Source organism: Felis catus, chromosome B3, assembly GCF_018350175.1.
Source record: "Felis catus isolate Fca126 chromosome B3, F.catus_Fca126_mat1.0, whole genome shotgun sequence".
In the NCBI taxonomy this organism is placed as follows: Eukaryota; Metazoa; Chordata; class Mammalia; order Carnivora; family Felidae; genus Felis; species Felis catus.
The window spans coordinates 19957829-19978643 of NC_058373.1; the positions used below are offsets into that span (position 1 = coordinate 19957829).

The 20815-nt window shown below is 40.3% G+C and overlaps 2 protein-coding genes across 3 annotated transcripts in view; both read right to left on the reverse strand.

Moving 5' to 3' along the window:
* TARS3 (threonyl-tRNA synthetase 3) overlaps positions 1 to 20815 on the reverse strand; it is a 62875-nt gene that overhangs the window by 32634 nt on the left and 9426 nt on the right. For both annotated transcript variants that reach the window (XM_045058901.1, XM_011282731.4), the window contains 6 exons: positions 15737 to 15858; positions 13726 to 13843; positions 7884 to 7948; positions 4922 to 5000; positions 3898 to 4044; positions 2964 to 3062 (listed from right to left, as the gene is read on the reverse strand). In XM_045058901.1, coding sequence (XP_044914836.1) covers positions 2964 to 3062; positions 3898 to 4044; positions 4922 to 5000; positions 7884 to 7948; positions 13726 to 13843; positions 15737 to 15858 — 630 coding nt within the window. The remainder of the gene's footprint in view (positions 1 to 2963; positions 3063 to 3897; positions 4045 to 4921; positions 5001 to 7883; positions 7949 to 13725; positions 13844 to 15736; positions 15859 to 20815) is intronic.
* Positions 10870 to 11649, reverse strand: LOC101081984 (microtubule-associated proteins 1A/1B light chain 3B). The gene has a single exon (XM_019831949.3). The coding sequence runs from the start codon at positions 11514 to 11516 to the stop codon at positions 11142 to 11144; it is 375 nt and encodes a 124-aa protein (XP_019687508.1). The 5' UTR covers positions 11517 to 11649; the 3' UTR covers positions 10870 to 11141.

Below are 20815 nucleotides of genomic sequence, written 5' to 3' on the forward strand. Positions count from 1 at the left end.
TAGAGCTGCCTACGATAAAATACAGGAGAGACAAAAACTAAACAGGGTACTATTTTTGGAGAGGAGATATCAAAATGCCAGGACCTGTTGGGTTCAAAAATAAAACTATTGCATCCTCAGACTCATCCAGCAAAAGACTCATAAGGTAAGAATGGCTTTAGCACAAAAATAAAATACAGGGTACAGCCAATAAAGCATGGCCTTACAGTAAAGCTCTTGAGGGTATAAAAGTGTGCCATTTATGAAGACCTCACAGTGATCTGAATGAGTATCTACAGTGATCTGAATGAGAGTCTTAAGATGGTGCTTTGTAGACTCTGTCAGCTAAGCATTAAGGCTTTTAAGAATCTTAAGTGTATAGTCTTGCAGCAGCCTCACAGGCAGGCTTAAGTAGAGAAGAATTTGGTTCATAAAGAGGCACAGCTGTGGTTTTTATAGAAGTGTTGATTACAAATGTATATAAAAGACCCCACAAAGTTTTTAAAGGAATTGTCCTGGCTTAGACTAAAACGGACAGAGACAGCACAAAATGAAATGAGGCCTTGGGATGCCCAAAGTCCTACTGAAAGAAACAGGTTGAGAACACTAAGAAAGCTACTCAGAGGTCCACATGGGCTATTTCTCATGGTAAAGGAAGGATGGTTCAAAGGGCAGAACCATAACCCAGGAAGAGACAAAACGAAGTCCTACCCAAAATGCACTTTTTGACCAGGGAGAAAGAACAAGTAGGTTGCCAGGGTATCTGCAGATCAGTGACAACTACTCTCCCCCGCCCCTTTTGGAATGGCAGTATGTACTGCCTCCTATTTCTCTATCATCATTTTATAATGTTGGGGTGGGGTTGACCCAGACACAACTGTCCCTTTAATTCACAGATCTTAAGATGAGCAGAACTGCATTTGGTAATCTGTACTTTGCACCCGAAGACCCTCATCTATACCTAGACCTGATTCAGATGACATATTATTAGATTTTGAGCCAATGCAGTGATTGGATGAGATGTGTAATCATTTGCTTAGCCAACAGTAGAACACATTTGAAGAGCAGAATTGGACCTCCACCAGTTTTTTGGAGCTGAAGAGACCACAGACTGTCAACTGGAAACCCCACAGGGGCATGCCCTAGAAACAGGGATGAATAAGAGGCAGACTCTGTCTTATCAAAATGGAAGCCCAGCCCTAACTCAGCTCCATCTTTGAATGGATTAATTAGGCTTCAATCTTGACAGAGGGTAAATGTTCTAGTAGGAGATGACATCATCTAAAGCCTCTGAAGTTATTTTTATATACAGTATTTAGCATATAATAAAAAATTACCAGATATGGGAAAAGGCAAGACCATATAACTGAAAACCAAGAGAAAAAACAGGCAAAGTTTCTGAATTTTGTTTTGTTTTGTTTTGTTTTGTTTGCATGGAAAGGCCAGTTTCTTCAGACAAAGGTATCTGGGGGTTCAAAGTCCTCTGCCTCATCCGTGTCTGCCAAATATTCTTATTCCAAAATTCAAGGACCCACTCTTTCCCAAAAGTGCCCTTACCTTTGCATAAGAGACCACTGGGGTTGTGAATTTAAATGGCTTTACAATTCTGCAGCCCATACAATCAGGCCTTGGGCCTAATCATCAGCCATGTGCGTCTTACATCTATAAAGATAAGAGATTCCTATCAGGCTACCACAGAGGCTTTCTGTTTATTCTCCATACACTCAATGACCAACCTTCAGAGTTCAGGGTGCCAGGGGCTATATTGATTTTCTGGAAGACAGCCTATCCAAAACAGCAGCTGTGATGGTCATCACCACCTGCTATAGTCTCAGATAATCTTCAGTGATTCTTCAGGCCCTCTGGCCGCCCATGGCTTCACACTGGCAGATCCCTACTGGAAGGTATGTAGCCCAGGTGACAAAGTCCACAGAGCTTAGCCTCCAGGGACACAGAACAAGAAAAGAAGGAATGGAGATGAGACAGGTGAGGCAGACAGAGAATAACCAGCTCATGCCAGTAACCTTTTCTCAGGAAGTTGCTGAAGAAAGTGCTTCCCCAAAGGAGAGGGATAAGGAAAGAAGAGGAAGGCATGGGATCAGGGAAGAAGAGAACCAACATAGCAGAGACATGAGGGGAGTAGCCAGAATGATGAGGAAAACAAGTACTGAGACATCAGTTGGCAAGAATCCTTGCAGCAAGTTAGTTCTGGAACAAGGGGACTAAATTTTCAAAAATTACTGAGAGATTACCTGAATACTCAGAATATGCTGTAAGGAGTTTTGCAGTTTTGAGAAAAAGTTTGAGGATGAATTAGTGATAGGAACTAAGTAAGTTAGTGATATAAAACTGAGTAAATGAAAATTTTAGGTAATTACTAGTTACAGGAAAGAAAAAACACAAGAAAGGAAACATAATCCTAGTAGTTACATGGATCACCTCTGAACAGTATCTGGAGTTCAAATGAGAGAAACACTTAAGACTTTCTCATCTACAGACTTTATTACAAGAAGGTATTTTACATAATTGCTCTGGATGGAGGTGCCAAGCTACCTGGGAGTCACACCAGTGAGGGACACCATGGACCCCTGGGTCAGGGATGGTGGAGGGGGACCATGGACCACATTTTGAGAATCAACAGTTCATCATTTAGCATTCTGTGCCAGATAGGACGCTTCCTCCTTTCTTCTCCTTTCCCAGGGAGTTCCACATTTAGTCTAATTCTTATCTTTGTATTGTTCATGCTCTAGAAACTTCTATGGACAACAGGTGCACTTACTGAAATCCAAGAATGCATTTTATTTAGGAAATATAGAAATTATTTCAATTTTTTTGAGGCACAACCCAGTATTTCTCTTTAGTTCAAAATTCTTATTAATATTACTAAAAGTTAATGAAAATTCTTGGCTATTTTATTACAAAAGTAGGAAAATAATAAAATGTACAATGGAACTGAATAAAAAAAGTTTTAAAAATTAACTTACTCGTATGAAATCCATAAGTGTGTTATAAATGAAGGCTCCTCTGGGAAGAAAAAAGCAGCTCCCAGGACTCAGATCGTGGAAGAAGAATAGTTCTTGTTCCTAGATTAAAACAATAACTGCATCTCAAATCTCACTGCCATTGATCAATATTTACTGTATGCACATGACATTGAAGGAATGAGACTTATACTCAGTTATGACTTCCATCTTCTAACAACTAAAACCCCTCAATACTTACCTCTAACTAGAATTACTATCACATGTAAAATTATAATTCATATTTATGGTTACTTAGCTCTTCATTCACCTTTTATTCAGTGCTAATTTCTGACGTGGCATCTTGGAATGTGGATCTCATGGGGAGAGAACATGGCCAAAATCAGAAAAGTTCACTCCAGGGGGAAGGCTCCACATGGCGGTGGCCATGATCATGGCTGTCACTACTGAATGCCTGCCTGATGCTGCTGCCACCATACAGCGTCTGCCCTCCCCATCAGCCCTACAAGGCCACCGAGCAAGAGATGAGCACGTGCAGTTCCATAAGTGAGCACATGGCCCGCCATATAACATAGCCCGTAAGTGGCCAAACTGACACTCAAACCCAGGTCCACACACTCTTAAATCTCATTCTGTCTCTCTGCTCTGTTCCCCCAAAACAAAGTATGTTGTTAAGTACATACAATTTTTTACAACATTATTTTTACATCATGGTATGAGTGACAGAAAGCTGTAATTTTAAAATCTAATAAAAGACACAGGAAGGAAGCAATGAGGAGACATTTGGAGTATTAACATGAGGTTGCAATAGCAAACTCTGAGTGCCAGCAAAACAGAAGATAGGACAAGGGAAGAAGAGATCCCATTTTCCAAACAATTAAATCATAGGCCAACAAAGAATGTCCTCATCCTGCTAGTGATTAGGACGCAGGCGTACCTTTCCGATTTTCCTGTGATCACGGTTCCTGGCTTCCTCTTGGAACTTTTCCCAGGTTTTCATCATCTTGTTATCAGGAAAGGATATCCCATAGATCCTCTGCAGTGTTTCCATTTCGGGGTTGCCCTCCCAGTATGTTGAGGAATTCTAAGCATCAAACAAAAGTTGGGTAAACATACCAAACATTTGGTTATAAATAAAACCGCTCTTAAATCTGTGCACAATTTTCCACTACGCCATCCACATAGCTTATGATGACTTTTTGTAGCACCAGGAAGACTCTTAAATTGATTCTAATTAAACCTCCCCAGCCCAAATTCATCAGTAAATTATGTAGAGTCTGCCATGGATTCTAGGAATGAATAGTGAGAAGGAAAGGGAAGGTGGGCGGGCCAATAGTAATTGAACCACAGAGGAGAGGAACAGCATACAGTACAGAGACATGAAGATCCCAGCCAAATGTTCTTGCTCACACTAGGGTGATTCAAGGAAGTCATCAAGTGCAGAACAGTATCTTAAAATATATGAGAAAGAAAGGCACTGTACCATGTATAGTAATGTTAAATAATAAACAATTAAAAGCTACATGTAAGGTCCTAATTTTCAAAAACTACAGTATTTTTAGAAGCTTCTGTAAAAATTGGGGGTGCCTGGGTTACTCAGTTGATTTAGCATCCGACTTCGGCTCAGGTCATCTCATGGTTTGTAGGTTTGAGCTCCTCGTTGGGCTCTGTGCTGACAGCTCGTAGCCTGGAGCCTGCTTGGGATTCCGTGTTTCCCTCTCTCTCTTTCCCCTCCCCAATTTGTGTGTTTATTCTCTCTCTCTCTCTCTCTCTCTCTCTCTCTCTCTTTCCCTCTCTCTCAAAAATAAATAAATAAACATTAAAAAAAGAAGCTTCTGTAAAAATCAAATAATGAGGTATTTTAAAATACTGAGATACTCAGATTATAAAAGATATGATTGAAAATTCCTCATTATCTGGTTTATCTTAAGTTTGCTGTATTAAAAAAAATAAATGCTTACCTTGAAAATTTTTATGGCTTTAATTTTTCCAGTGTGTCTTACATGGGGCCCTTTGCAAAGGTCAATTAGTGGACCACACCTATAATGAAATATTTCAGACATGCCCAGACACAGTTATAGCTTTTTGGACCGTTCATTACAAATCATGTTTTCATATGTTTTAAGTGAAGGATCTTACTTATTCGTACATCTTGAGGCAATTTTTAACTTGGGGGGCAATTTAAAATAATTTAATTCTTAATTTAGGATGAAGAAAGAGGCAATTTATCTGGCCTCAGATCCCAGTCTTGCCTCCTTTGCTCAAATTCAAAAAGTTACAGAATCTTCTGACAGAAACCACGCAGTCACCCACCACTTTTCAATGTCATGTCCCAAGGCTATTGAAAACCTTCCACTGTCATAAAATCAAAAAGCCATTTCCCTGTTCTACACTGATTTGCAAAGCCAAAATTATCTGCAACTTACACAAAATGTGCAAACTTGATACTTTAAAAATAAACTTCACCAAACCTATAGAATGTACACCAACAAGAGCGAACCATAATGTAAACTCTGGACTCTATGTGATTATGATGGTCAGTGCAGGTCCATCAACTGTCACTAACGAGCCACTCCACGGGGGCCATTGATAGTGGCAGAAGCTGTGCACGAGTGGGGGAGAGGGTATGTGCGAAATCTCTGTACCTTCTCAATTTTGCTGTGGACTGAAATCTGCCCTGAGAAATAAGGTCTGTTCAATAAATAATAAATAAATAAATAAATAAATAAATAAATAAATAAATAAATAAATAAATAAATAAATTTCAAGGGTCTTTTGTGTATTTGTTTTTAGGTCCTCTGGTGTTATGACAAAAGCCTTAACTGTCTTTTGGTTTACTAAAACGGAACACTGACTTCAGTGCAACTCTCAGGCACAAGTTTAGGTCAGAGATGACACCATTATTAAAACACATAGTGTGGGGTGCCTGGGCGGCTCAGTCGGTGAAGCTTCTGACATCCAACTCTTGGTTTTGGCTCAGGTCATGATCTCACAGTACCTGAGTTCTGGGTCGGGTTCTGTGCTAACAGTGCAGAGCCTGCTGGGATTCTCTCTCTCTCTCTGTCTGTCTGTCTCTCTCTCTGCCTGCCCCTCCCCTCTCAAAATAAATAAAATTAAATAAAAAAACCACATGGTATGGTTGCTGGGGATTCACTTGCACCTCTAACCAAGAAGGACCCCCAAACCTTAATAAGCACAGACTTTTTTTCAAGCACAGAGACACTTACAAAATTAAAATACTAATGACACTGGTCAGAGGGAAGGTACTTAACATCAACTAATTTAAGGAAAATTTAGTAAAGAAAGTTCTTCCTTAACTATTCCAACCAATTTTAAATACTTTTAAAGTTCACTGGTTAAAGAGTTAAAAATTACGATGAATACATAAAGAGGTTGGTTTATTCACCAAAGTGGATAAATATGCTTTAAATATGAAAATGTCATTTATTTGAATGGCCAGGCTTTATTGTTCTCTGTCCAAGATGGGAGTAGTAAATCAAAGCTCACAGGTGTGGAAGGAACATCTAATTAGCATGGAAGACTTCAATACACTCATCTTAAAATAACCCTGTAGAAGAAAATACAATTCATTTTCTAAAAATTAAATTGACAGAGTAAGAAGTGTCAATATTGACCTAAGGAAGGTTCAAAAAATAGCCACAAGAGCTCAAGTATTAGGAGCCTGAATTTTAAAACTTCGCATGTCTTTTCTATCTCTTCATGCATTAAACTTCAAAATGCATATAGTAACATTTATTTGAATTATAAGTAATAACCAATAAAACCTTATCAGGTCACTGGAGAATAGCAAAGACGAGGCAAGCATGGTATCCCACTTCAATATCAAATGGCAACGAGTTCATATTATAATGTAAGAAATGCACTGAGCACATCTTTGCTTAAAGGGGGATGACTTCTCTGACAGTACAATGAAACTACAGACCTGTAACTATGTGACCATGGAAAGTAAATGCTTTGTGGAGGGTTTTTCTGATACCAGATCTCCTAAGATTGGACCATGAAGGTCATAGCATCAGCCAGACATCCAGAACACACAGAAATGGGGAACAGCAATTACCTACAAAGCAGCTTTAAAACCACACGAATGAAATAGGGGCTCCAGATGTTAAACAAACAGAACCGAGTTGTGGTGATATTGATTTCACTTGCCTCTTCCTATCACTTGATTTGCCTTCGTTTCCTAACACTGTCTTTGTGTTTTATCATGGACATCCTGCTAACGCATGAAAGCTAACACCTTTGGACTCCAGGAAACGGGGAGTATATATAGTAGGAGTCAGGAAATCACTGCATGAGGGGATGGTCCCTAACAGCTCCCACTGCCACATTAATAAGAATGTGAGGATGAAACAAAATTCCATTCCTAAACAGCTCCCCTTGAAATGTAAAGCACTGGGCAAACACAATCTCACCCACATGGGGAAAGATGCTGTTACAGCTAACATCTGGAAAATGAAATTCGGGTTTCAGCAGCAGACTGATAAACACAAATGAAGACATAACAATTTCCTTTTGCTGATAACATTTTGGAGTCTCTAGCTAACATAGTATACCAACTATGCAAATTGACAAATAGACCACCCACCCAAGGACCAACTGCTTCTACTGCTAATGCCTTAAAGTTTACCACTGAGTGCCACTTAAAATTTACACACACTTTGGGGCGCCTGGGTGGCTCAGTCAGTTAAGCTCAGGTCATGATCTCATGGTTCCTGAGTTTGAGCCCCGCATCAGTCTCTGTGCTGACAGCTCAGAGCGTGGAGCCTGCTTCAGATTCTGTGTCCCCCTCTCTTTCTGCCCCTCCTATGCTTGCACTTTGTCTCTCTCTCTCTCAAAAATAAATAAACATTTTTAAAAATTCAAAATAAATAAATAAATAAATACAATCTACACACACTTTACCTGTAAACTGTCGTAGTTGGAGTGTTAACCTTCTCATTCAGGATGCGGCATTTAAATTTATTGTACTATAAAGAAAAACATATTTACATATTATTATGTTATTACGTAAAATGCTTAAGTAGGAAAAAAATTTTTTTTTAGGAAAAAAACTTATTTTTTTTCAACAAACACTGAATGGGTGTCTACTATGTTCTAGTGCTGAGACCCCAGGAATACCAAGAGCTCATAGCTTAGAGCTGTACTGTCCAAAACAGGAGCCACAAGCCCGTGTGGCTATTGAACACTTGCAATGGAACCAGTCTGAAATGAGATGTGTGTAAGTGCAAAACACATTGGATTTCAGAGACGTGCTGTGAAAGAATGTACAACAGTTTAGTAACTATTTTTATGTTGGTTACATGATACAGTGATATTTTTGATATAATGGGTTAAATATGAAATTATAAAAATTAATTTTGCCATTCTTTTACTTGTAAAATGTGGCCACCAGTAAAAGATTATATCCATGGCTCAGATTTGTGAATCACATTATATTTTTATTGAACAGCACTGTTCTAGAAGATTCCAATTTTTTTCATCTCATTTTTAGAGTGTACTTTTTAAAGTTTTTACTTAAATTCCAGTTAGTTAATATACAGTGTAATACTAATTTCAGGTGTACAATATAGTGTAATTCATGACTTCTATATATCAGGTACTCATCACAAGTGCCCTCCTTAATCCCCGTCACCTATTTAACCCATCCCCACCCCCACCTACCTCTGGTAATCATCAGTTTGTTCTCTACAGTTAAGAGTTTGTTTCTTGGGGCACCTGGGTGGCTCAGTTGGTTGAGCGTCCAATTTTGGCTCAGGTCATGATCTCGTGGTCCATGAGTTCAAGCCCTGTGTTGGGCGCTGTGCTGACAGCTCAGAGCCTGGAGCCTGCTTCAGATTCTGTGTCCCCCCCCCCCCCGCCCTTCCCCCACTCATGCTCTGTCTCTCTCACTCTCAAAAATGAATAAATGTTAACAAAAAATTTTTTAAAGAGTTTGTCTCTTGGTTTGTCTTGCTCCTTCTTCCCCCCCTTTTGCTCCTTTGTTTTGTTTCTTAAATTCTACATATGAGTGAAATCATATGGTATTTGTCTTTCTCTGACTTACTTCTCTTAGCTTAGTACTCTCTAGCTCCATCCACGTCTTCAATGGCAAGATTTCATTATTTTTTATGGCTGGATAATATTCCATTGTGTGTGTGTGTGTGTGTGTGTATATATATATGTATATGTATATACATATACACACACACCACCTTTTCTTTATTCATTCATCAGTCAGACACTTGGGCTGTTTCCATAATTTGGCTATGGTAGATAATGTTGCTACAAACATCGGAGTGTAGGTATCCCTTTGAATTAGTATTTTTGTATTCTTTGGGTAAATACCTAGTAATGCGATTGCTGGATCATACAGTAATTCTATTTTTAATTTTTTGAGGAACCTCCATATTGTCCTTCAGAGAGGCTGCACCAGTTTGCATTCCGACCAGCAGTGCAAGAGGGTTCCCCTTTCTCCACCAACACCTATTGTTTCTTGTGCTATTGATTTTATCCATTCTGACAGGTGAGAGGTGGTATCTCATGGTGGTTTTGACTTGCATTTCCCTGATGATAAATGATGTTGTGCCTCTTTTCATCTGTCTGTTGGCCATCAGTATGTCTTCTTTGGGAAAAATGTCATGTCTTCTGCCCATTTTTTAATTGGATTATTCATTTTTGGGGTGTTAAATTTTATAAGTTCTTCATATATTTTAGATACTAACCCTTTATTGGATATGTCATTTGCAAATATCTTCTCCCATTCCATAGGATGCTTTTTAGTTTTACTGATTGCTTCCTTTGCTGTGCAAAAGCTTTTTATTTTGATAGAATCCCTATAGTTTATTTTTGCCCTTATTTCTCTTGCCTCAGGAGACATCTCTAGAAAGAAGTTGCTACCGCCAATGTCAAAGAAGATATTGCCTGTGTTTTCTAGATTTTATTGGTTTCAGGCCTCACATTTAGGTTAGAAGACTGCAATTTGGACTACATGAAATAAATAAAATTCTGAGGACACAGCTGCATTTTTAATTTACATAAACAAAAACTAAGTTTATAATAAATGATCATATTGTTACATTAAAAACTCAGAAGACACTTTTCTTTCCTGCTTTCATCACTATTGCCTTGGAGACAGGTACTTTATATTAAATAACTACTTGAGGAAGGTAGTTGTGGGGAGAAAAAAATAGGTATGTATGATTGAACTGTCTCATACTTTTATGTTCAAACAAAATTATTTTTCTTCACAAACTTTGAGGTGTTTCTTTTTTTTATTGAGTTTAATTATTATTTTTTTTTTTAAAGAGGGAGTGTATCTGAATTTTAATGCTTTACTTTCTGTGTTCTGTAGTTTCTACCACTGACCTAAGGAACAAAACTGCTTGAACAGCTTGTTTCTCTACCAAAGCAGATGGCAATTTGACCTCTCAGAGAATATGCAAACCAGAAGAAACATCACATTTTTCTTCCCTGGGCCTTTTGAGAAACTAGACCAAAATGTTAAGTTATTCAAGGTTCTTATTGAGCAGTGGTGCTTTACTGTCTAGAGAAGCTAATGAAACTCCCTCCCCCCACCCCGCAATGGCACTGCACAGGTGTGGACTCGGGGCACACTAAACTAGGAATCGAGAACCTTGAGCAGCAGTTCAGAGTTTTATCCACCTCAATTTTTCCTGCTTTTTGCCCACTATTATGGCCAATGTGGGCGGGTGGGAAGGGGGCTATTCCTGACAACTTATGCTTTCCAAGATCCTCTTAAAGAGAGTTCTCTAGTTGAGTGGAAATTCTTCTACAAAAAGTTGGCCGGTTCTGTGAACCTGGAAAAGAATTTCTCTCTGAATGCTTATGTTGCAAGTTCCTCATAGGGAAAGAGCCTTAGAATAACATGAAGTTCTATTTTATCGGCAACTTAGAATGCAAAGTATTTTATTTTTAAACTTCTAAATTTGAAAACAAAACAGCCTAGGTTAAATAATGGTTTTTCCAAAGCTGAATGTGCTCACGTGGAGATCCATTTTTCTGCTTGCAGCACAAAACAACTTCCTACAACTCCTAGGCAGGAACACTACTGATTTTGATGGTCTGTGATTGGATGAATGGATCAATCTCAGTTGGTTATGTCCGGTTTTTTTCCTTGGTAAGGGCTTAAAAAAATTCTAGAACAGATGCATTTTTCTAGTCTTACACAGACACTTTGATTCCAAATGTCTCCTGAGAGGCATATACCATATGCAGGAACCCATCTTCGTCCTTCTCACGTTCATACACTTCAGAAATCGGAGTGGACACACTCACCATGCTGTGTCCATTGACTAACAGGAAGAACTCCTGATTAGCATTGAGCTGTAAGTGCCTCCTAATGATCTTGATGAGCTCACTCATGTTGACGTGATCAGGTACAAGGAACTTGGTTTTGTCCAGTACAGGAAGTTGCTTCTCACCCTTGTATCGTTCTGTGATCACTGGGATTTTCGTAGGATGCTGCTCTCGGATAAGTCGGACATCTACTCTTTGTTCAAAGGTGTGGCGCTGCTTGAAGGTCTTCTCCGACAGCATGGCACGGGAGGTGGGGTGGAAGGTCCGGCTGTTCCAGACGGCAGTGGCACTGACCGTGGCGACAGCAACTTCCCTTGTCTGATTGAGTTTAATTCTTAAGAGGAGATGCAAAAAGGCAACCCACGAAGAGGAGAAAATAACTGCAAATCACATATCCAATAAAGGATTAATATCCAGAGTATGTAAAGAATTCCTACAACTCAACACCAAAAAACAAACAACCCAATTAAAAAATGGGCAAAGGACTGGGATAGACTTTTCTTCCAATCGGATATACAAATGGCCAATAAGTATATGGAAAGATGCTTAACAGCACTAGTCATTAGAGAAATGCAAACCAAAAGCACAATGAGATGCCATCTCACACCCATTAGGATGACTATTACCAAGAAAACAGAAAACTACAAGTGTTGGCAAGGATATGGAGCGGCTGGAATGCTCGTGCACTGCTGATGGGAATGTAAAATGCTAACAGCTGCTGTGGCAAACAGTATGGCAGTTGACAAAACTGAGAATTTCCATATAATCCAGCAATGCAACTTCTGGAGATACACCCAAAAGAATTAGAAGCAGGGACTCGATCAGATATTTGTACACCCACATTCACAGCAACACTTTTCACAATTGTCAAAAGGTGGAAACAACTCAAGTGTCCGTCCACAGATGAATGAATAAACAAAATGCAGTCTATACACACCATGAAGTATTATTCAGCCTTAAGAAGGAAGGAAATTCTGACACCTGCTACAAGATGGACAAACCTTGAGCACATTACACTGGTAAAATAAAGGAGGTCACAAAGGACAAGTATTGTATTATTCCACTTATATGGTTCTTAGAGTCATCAAATTCATAGAGACAGAAAAAGGGGAAGTGGGAACAGGGAATTAGTGTTTACTAGGTGTGGGGTTCAAGTTGGAGAAGATGAAAAAGCTCTGGAGACGGATGGTGGTGATGCTTGCCCAATATGAATGCGCCAAATGCTACAGAACTATACACTTAAAAATGATTGACATAATAGGAACTTGGTCAGTTTAGCGTCCGACTCTTGGTTTTGGCTCAGGTCATGATCTCATGGTTCGGGAATTCGAGCCCTGTGTCGGGCTCTGAGCTGACAGCATGGAGTCTGCTTAGGATTCCATCTCTTTCTCTCTCAAAATAAATATATAAACTTAAAAAAAATGGTCAGCATAAAATTTTTTTTTCCCTTTTGGGTATTTTACCACACACACACACAAAAAGAGTAGCTGCAACTTTACCAAGCCCAAATCTATCTTTTTATTTCAAGCTCACAAAATTAACAATATTGTGTGTTCAAATTATGTGCTTTCTCTGATATGATTTAAAACATAAATTTAAGTATTCTTTTTTTTTAATGTTTTTATTTATTTTTGAGACAGAGAGAGACAGATCATGAGCGGGGGAGGGGCAGAGAGAGAGGCAGACACAGAATCCGAAGCAGGCTCTAGGCTCTGAGCTGTCAGCACAGAGCCTAACGCAGGGCTCGAACTCATGGACTGTGAGATCATGATCTGAGCTGACGTCGGACCCTTAACCAACTGAGCCACCCAGGCGCCCCTAAATTTAAGCATTCTTAAATTTATTTACGCTTACGTACATTGGTCAAAACAGCATAAAGAAAAAACAGAAGTATTGTTGAATTTAGTAGTCAGGATATTAACAATACTCAGGATGAATCAGATTTATAAACACATATATGAAAACTATTCCCCTGGTCATTTACCTACATATATTGGCATTAAAATGTTCAGGAAATGGGGAACCTGGGTGGCTCAGTTGGTTAAGCATCTGACTTCTGCTCAGGTCATGATCTTGCAGTTCACGAGTTCGAGCCCCATTTGGGCTATGTGTTGACAGCTCAGAGCCTGGAGCCTGCTTCAGATTCTCTGTGTCCCTTTCTCTCTGCCCCTCCCCGCTCACACTCTGCCTCTGCTCTCTGTATCTCAAAGGTAAATAAACATTTAAAAAAAATTTTTTAATGTTCTGGAAAAAGTAGGGAAATATAAGTAGGGAAATATCACATTGAGCGACTAGTGACAACCTCACAACAGGTTGCTAACCTGGAACAATGTGGCAAGCAACATCCAATTATTTGTTTAAAAAAAAAAAAAAGCTGTCTATGTTGATTAATTGTTTTTACTATTCCTGGCAAAAGGTTTTCTTATTCCAAAGAGTTTCCTGAAATTACCTCAAACATTTCGAGGAGCACTTCCTTGCTGACTTCCAGTCTTTCAAAGGGTTGCTTTTCTTTTATGATAGTCTTACATATGTTCTCCAGGGCCGACAGTTCTGTGCTGGACACGGCTCTAAAAAGAAGAGTAAGTGATAGTCAACACAGATTTCTCAGACATCACGCATGTATGTTCCTTTTTGTGGACGCTCATCATTAACTGAGGAATTTGTGCCTTATTGCACCCGGACTTCAGAAAGTCATACATTCATATGCAGGGCTGATAATCTTACTTCTCAAGGAGGAAAACGGAGGCACCAACAGATGAAGTGATTTGCCTACAAATCTTCTCTGCGATGAAGTGTACAACTTGAAAACCCTGTTAAAATACTTGCTGGTTAGAGTGTAAGCTCCTTTAAGGCCTGTTCTTCTATGTGGTCTACCTTACACATCACACATCTACATTTTTTGTTTGAAAGAGCTATAGTAGGGGTGCCTGGGTGGTTCAGTCGGTTAAGCATCTGATTCCTGGTTTCGGCTCAGGTCATGATCTCATGGTTTGTGGGTTCAAGCCCCATGTCGGGTCTGCACTGATAGTGTGGAGTCTGCTTGGGGTTCTCTCTCTCTCTTCCTCTCTGTCTGCCCCTCCCTGCTTGCTTGCTCTCTCAAAATAAATAAATAAACTTAAAAAAAAAAAAAAAAAGGTTGTGGTAAGTGCTCACACATCCCGGCCCTCACTGACTGTTGAATCTAGGTTGGGAGAAAGATCTGTGAGCGTGAACTGCTGAGTCCAGTCTGGCACTCACAGGGAATGGCCCACTGTGAGCCATCAACTGACCTCTTTCAGCCACTCCCTGGTTTGCCCTCATTCCCCTCCATGCACACGGCCTTCCTTACCTTTCCTCAAACAAGCCAGGCGTAGGCCCACACCAGGGAGGTCCCAGAGGCCTAGAACGTTTCCCCCAAATGTCCCAAAATACACCCCACACACAACTGCCTCAGAACTTGCTCTCTCCATCCTGGTCCCCACTTCAACATCACTCCCCCCGTTCATGACCACTGTCATGGCACACACCTCCCCACAGCTGGTTTATTTTCCTTCAAACCACTCATCACCACCTGACAAGCAGAGGGCTGTTTGCTTTTGTCTAAGCTAGCTAGACTGTTAGCTCCATGGGGACAGACTGATCTGCTCACTTATGAATCACCAGCACCAAGCACAGAGCACATAAGAAGCAGTCAAAAACTCTTGTTGAATGACTCTCTGGGTGGTGGTGGTAACAGGAGATAAAGCTGGACAAGCCTGTACGTAGGAGCTACAGAGTCGGATGCTCAGTTAGGGAGACCATTTAAGCAGTCGGGGTGGGGGTAAGGGACAGGTAAGGACAGAATGTACCATAGTCATCCAGCAAGAGATGCTATGGGTCTAAACTGAGGCAGAAGTAACAGAGAAGGAAGGGAGGAAGGGAGGACCAGAGAACTATTGAGGAGCTAGAACAGGAAGACCCGGATGGAATGACTGGATAGTGTGGGGTGACAGTGAGGAACAGGAATTGGAAGGACCCTCAGGTTTCAGTTTTAGCAGCTGGTCCTTAAGGACTATGGGGAGTACAGGGAAGGAGGTGGGCTGGGGCTGGGCACAGAACTCTCGAATGTGAGGCCTCTGTGCACCACTCTGCCTGGTATTTATCTGTGTGAGATGTCTGGCTGAGGCAGATAGCGCCCTCGATTATCATGGAGCAGAACTGCACCCACTGCTCTCTAAGGATTAAATCTGTGATTCTGGTCTTAATTTACTACTATGATGTAGCAAGTCCCGGATTAGATAGATACTCTATCACTTCCTTCTGAGGAAAAGAAAGTTGGAGACGTTGCTCTGGAATCTTAACTCATAAAAAATTAATTTTTAAACATAGCCAATCTACAGCCATGTTATATAACACACACATTCAGTAAAATAATACATAACCATCATAAAACAACGGACTCTAAACACATGCCTCCGGAAGTGAATATTCAGTGGTATTACCTGTCTTCAATGAACATGTCATAATAAAATCCATTTTCAATGGGTGGACCATAGCACAAGTGGCCCCCATAGTAAAGCTCCATGGCTTCCCCAAGAATATGAGCACTGGAGTGCCAGTACACCTGCAGGGCATGAAACACAGAGGGCAGAGGCAATCAAAATCATGTCATGGAAAATTATTAGTCCAGTAACATAAGTAAGCAAGTGCATACACTTTAAGGGGATAAACATCAAGACATAGAGTAACACTGGGGTGCCTAGGTGGCTCAGTTGGTTACGTGTCCAACCTCAGCTCAAGTCATGATCTTGTAGTTCGTGAGTTTGAGTCCCGCATCGGGCTCTGTGCTGATAGCTCGGAGCCTGGAGCCTGCTTCAGATTCTGTGTCTCCCTCTCTCTCTGCCCCTCTCCTGCTCGTTCTCTCTCTCTCTCTCTCTCTCTCTCTCTCTCTCTCTCTCTCTCTCTCTCTCAAAAATAAACATTACAAAGAAAAAGACATCAATTTGAAAAGAAAATCTTCAATGCCCACTGAGAAGAGAACATTTTCTGAGTGCTTTGCAATTATACCAGAGCCATATGCTTGGTTCTAGCGTGAAACTGCTGCTCTGAGCTGCTCCTACACCATTTCCTTCTGCACATCTTCTGCACATCCTTCTGCAGAGAAGATGTGACAGCCTCATCCATGGCTTGGACCGCTGAGGGGGAAGCAGCAGCATGCAAGCCCAATTCAGCCCAGAGTGGAGGGAAGCCAGGCGTGACAGACACTGATTTCCTTTCTTTTTCTCCAGAGGCAGCAGCTAAGCTGAACGCAGAGGGCCGAAGTAGTTTTCTGTCTCCACAGCAGTCTTCACATGCTTTTGACAGAATGACTTTTTGGGGGGAGAAAAGTATAGCCTGGGAATGCCTGCTGGTTGCCTGAGAACCCTGGGCAGGAGGACACACATGAGTAAATTCATAGTCCAAGGGCTGGTCATCACATCTACAAGTTCAGAAAGTTTGGTTTTGAATTCCTAAGGAATCAAAGGTTTATGGATAAACTAAAACTAACTGAAGTCACTAGATACATAGAGGTACCAGAAAAGCAAGACAATGGAGTCCCCTGGCAGCCCTTTCTTTCCCTTATTAAATAAAAAAACCTTACAATTAGAAAGCTGTTTTACAAATAAGTCAAAGCACAGGGAGTCTTCTGAGCAGGCTATGTGCAATCCCAACCCATAGCATTAAGCAGGGATATGATCCACAAACCGCCCCAAAGCCTCCGTCCTTGGCACAGACCTTTGCTTTGGATGGCGCCAGGGGGGGTAGGCTGACTGCCAACAGGAACCCAAGTGTCTTCTTTGGCGCTCTGTCTGCACCTAGATGTTTGTTGAGCCAAACACTGTGTTGGGTGCGGAGGATACAACAGTGAAAGAAACGAGTCACTGGCCTCATGCAGTTTACCGCACATTGTGAGGGAGACAGGCAGAAACAAACCAGTAAGTGCGTAATCACAAGAGAAGAAGAGGATGTAAAAGGAGATGAACAGAACACTGTAATGATAAATAACAGAGCAGGCTCTGCATTCACAGGGAGTCAGGAAGGCCTGTGTGGCTAACACGTAAGGGATAAAGTAACTTGAGAAAAGTTGCAGAGGTAAGAAAGGGCCAGTAACCCTGCGGGCCTTCTGGGGGAATCTGGGTTTTATTCCAAATGCAATGAGATGCACTGAAGGGTTTTAGGCAGAAAAGAAATTATTCAATTTACATTTTAAAACATCGTTTGGTAGCAGGAATGGATTTCAGGGGAATGGAACAGCAGGTGGACATTTTCTTGGGCAGTACTATAATAACACCATTGTTGAATCTCGGTAATGGCAGCAGAAATGGACAGAGTCCAGATATGTTAGGACAGTAATGGCTTACCAATTAGAGACTTGGAGTTGAGGGAACAGGTAGCAATCACATACAATCTCCAAGATTCTAGGTTGAGTAACTGGGTATGTGGTGGAGTTGTGCCCTGAGATGGGCAGACAGGGAAGGAGTAAGTTCTGGGGTTAGAATCAAGAGTTGTCACCGTGGACATACTACAGATTCCTGTATGATATCTGGATGGGGATATTACATGGGTGGTAATGTACACAAGACTGAGGCCTGTCTAGCTACAGACAGAAGAACTGACAGCGGACAGTTAGCAGACAGGACAGCTTAGAACAGGAGCATAAAGACAGAGGGTACTATGACTGAGCACTGAGGAATTCTTCACTCTGGAGAAAGATGAAGAAAACGCCAGCAAAGAAGACTGAGAAAGATCCAATGGTGGGAATAAAGCCAGAAAAACATTGGTGCCGTAAAGAATCTTAAAAGAAGAGTGTGGTTAACTGTCATCACTGCTGAGATAATACACAGGATGCAGGGGGCAGCAGCCACTGAAATTGGGGGTGAAGCCTGACTCACGCCATGATGTACTGGAAGAGACCACTGAATGGACTACAAGCACAGAGCTAGCGGCTTCAGTTCCTACACAAATCTGCTTGTTTTGTTCACCTCTAAATAAAGTGCCCTACATTTGCTTAAGCCTGAGATCACCGCAGCACATCACTGATTTCCCCCGGGGTTTCACCAAAGCTTTAAAGTAGAATATATATCTATGTATATTCTTTTACCAGATGTTAGGCTTACAAAAGGAAATATCATGAGATATATTTTAAACCTGCAAGCTGTGTCACTTTATAAAATTCCCCTTGTTTCTGTTGTGCATGTTTGTCAGCTTTATGTGGATATTCTTCCTGTCATTTTCTACATGAATTTATCTAGAAGGTGGAGAGTATTTCTTCTGTATGTTACATTATGCACTAAAATAGTCTTATAAATAAAATAACTTTTTAAAATAGAAAGGTGTCTTGAATGTTTCCATAGAGCAAAAAAAACTTTAAAAAATCATTATCACTTTTTAAGTTTATTTATTCAAAGAGAGATTGTGTGTTGGGGGGGTAGGGGGTGGGGGGTGTGCATATGAGCAGGAGAAGGGCAGAAAGAGAGGGAGTGAGAATCCCAAGCAGACTCTGTGCTCTCAATGTGGAGCCCACCGTGGGGCTCGATCGCACGAACACTGAGATCACGACCTGAGCCGAAATCAAGAGTTGGACCCTTAACTGACTAAGTCACCCACCTAGGCACTACAATTTATCATTGTTTTAGATCTGAGTTTTCAAAATTTGTTTTCCTATAGGGTTTCTTTTTCATGGATATGTATTAAATATTATAAATTAGTTTATGTTCAATATCTTAGTATATTCACAGTAACAGGAAAGTAAATTCCAGGAACAACAACAACAAAAAATATTTGTTACTAAGTTACATGAAAAGAAGCATCAAGAGCTTAGAACTGTTACTTAACTATTTTGATACTGGTTGCTTCATCTGTAAAACGGGGATTAAAACAGTACCTGTGTGCTAGGGTAACTTGGGACTCAAGGAGATAATACATGTGCGCATAATGGGCCAGGCCAGTGCTTGGCTCTGGTAAATGTTTATTACTATTATCATTTTCATCAACAACCACAGATATTTATGAAAGCTCTATAATCTGATGTCAGATACCATGTTACGAGCATGGCAAGCAAACACTGGTTAGGCACTCTAGAAAGATTTCCCATGATAAAGAATGTTTCTTTTTTTATGATGTTACTGAATGCCAGGAGGAAAGGACTCCAAAGATACCAACACCTCCATGGAACATTAAATTTGGTAGTTCTCCCATTCCCCGAACACCCCAATGCCTGACACATTGAAAAAGTTCAATAGCCAGCTATTAAAAAAGAGTCATAGGAGCAACACCTGCAGACAAACCAAGAGCCAGCCAGTGTAGGCAAGCACAAGGCTTTCGGGTAGGATTTGGGCCTTTAGTTGAGGATCAAAACTAACTGCCCCACCAACTATCATGGCTGCTCTTGGTTCCAGCCCCTATTTGACTTTCTCCAGAAACTGACACTATCTGAAAACCTCTCATTGGTTGTTTTCTTGTTTAATACCTCCTCCTACTAGAGGTAAACTCTTTGAAACAGGAGTCTCCATGTTCTGTCCACTGCAGCCCTACAGGGTCTGGCACGTGCGTCCAGCACTGTCGATGCTGGTCAGGTGACTAAGGGACAATATACAATTGTAAAGTCTAGGGATGACATCTGGGATGATGCTAGGTGACAGTTGTTAACAACTAGTAAGAAAAACTAAATAATACATATATGTTTTGTGTTTCTCCTAAAAATTGCTCTTTCTGAATCACTTTCAACATGATTTTATTAATATTGTATTATTTAGCTACTTAATTGTTATGCTTTGCACATTTTAAACAGCAAAGTAATTATAGTATGGTTCTTATAAGTTTGGATTAACAAATCAAGAAATCAAGTGTCACGATTAATAGAACCTAAGCTAAGCTTAGGTTAGGTTTTATGCAGATAATGGACACTGCCTGAAGAGAAATTGCAAAGCTAAGGTAACAATGTATATCAGAGACCTACATGAAATGTGGTATCTATTTTATAGAATATTACATTAATAAGTATTTAAAGGATATCTAAGGGGTGCCTGGGTGGCTCTTTGGCTCAGGTCATGATCTTGTGGTTCATGAGTTTGAGCCCCACATAGGGCTTTCTGCTGTCAGCACAGAGCCCGCTTTGTCCTCCTCTCTCTCTCTCTCTCTTTCTCTCTCAAAATAAATAAACTTAAAAAAATAAATAAAAAGATATCTAAGCTTTGATAACTTTTCCCAATTCTCCTGCACATATTATATTATAAAGTAGACCCATTTCTAAGAATCTATTAAAAATTCATGTCAAATGTACATTGATTTCATAATTAAAGCATTATAGCATGAGGACACAACTATCTTCAGAAATGATAAATAAGGGCTACTTTAAAAGCTGATATATATTTGTATGTATTCATTCCACAAAAATTCACTAAATACTTACTAAACACCAATACAGAAATTTTAAGTTCTAGAAGGTTACAAAACTCATCATTCTTGACTTCAATGTGTATCTTTGTACATAATATAGTTCACAATATCCAAAGTTTAGTTGATTCTTTTTAAATACTTAC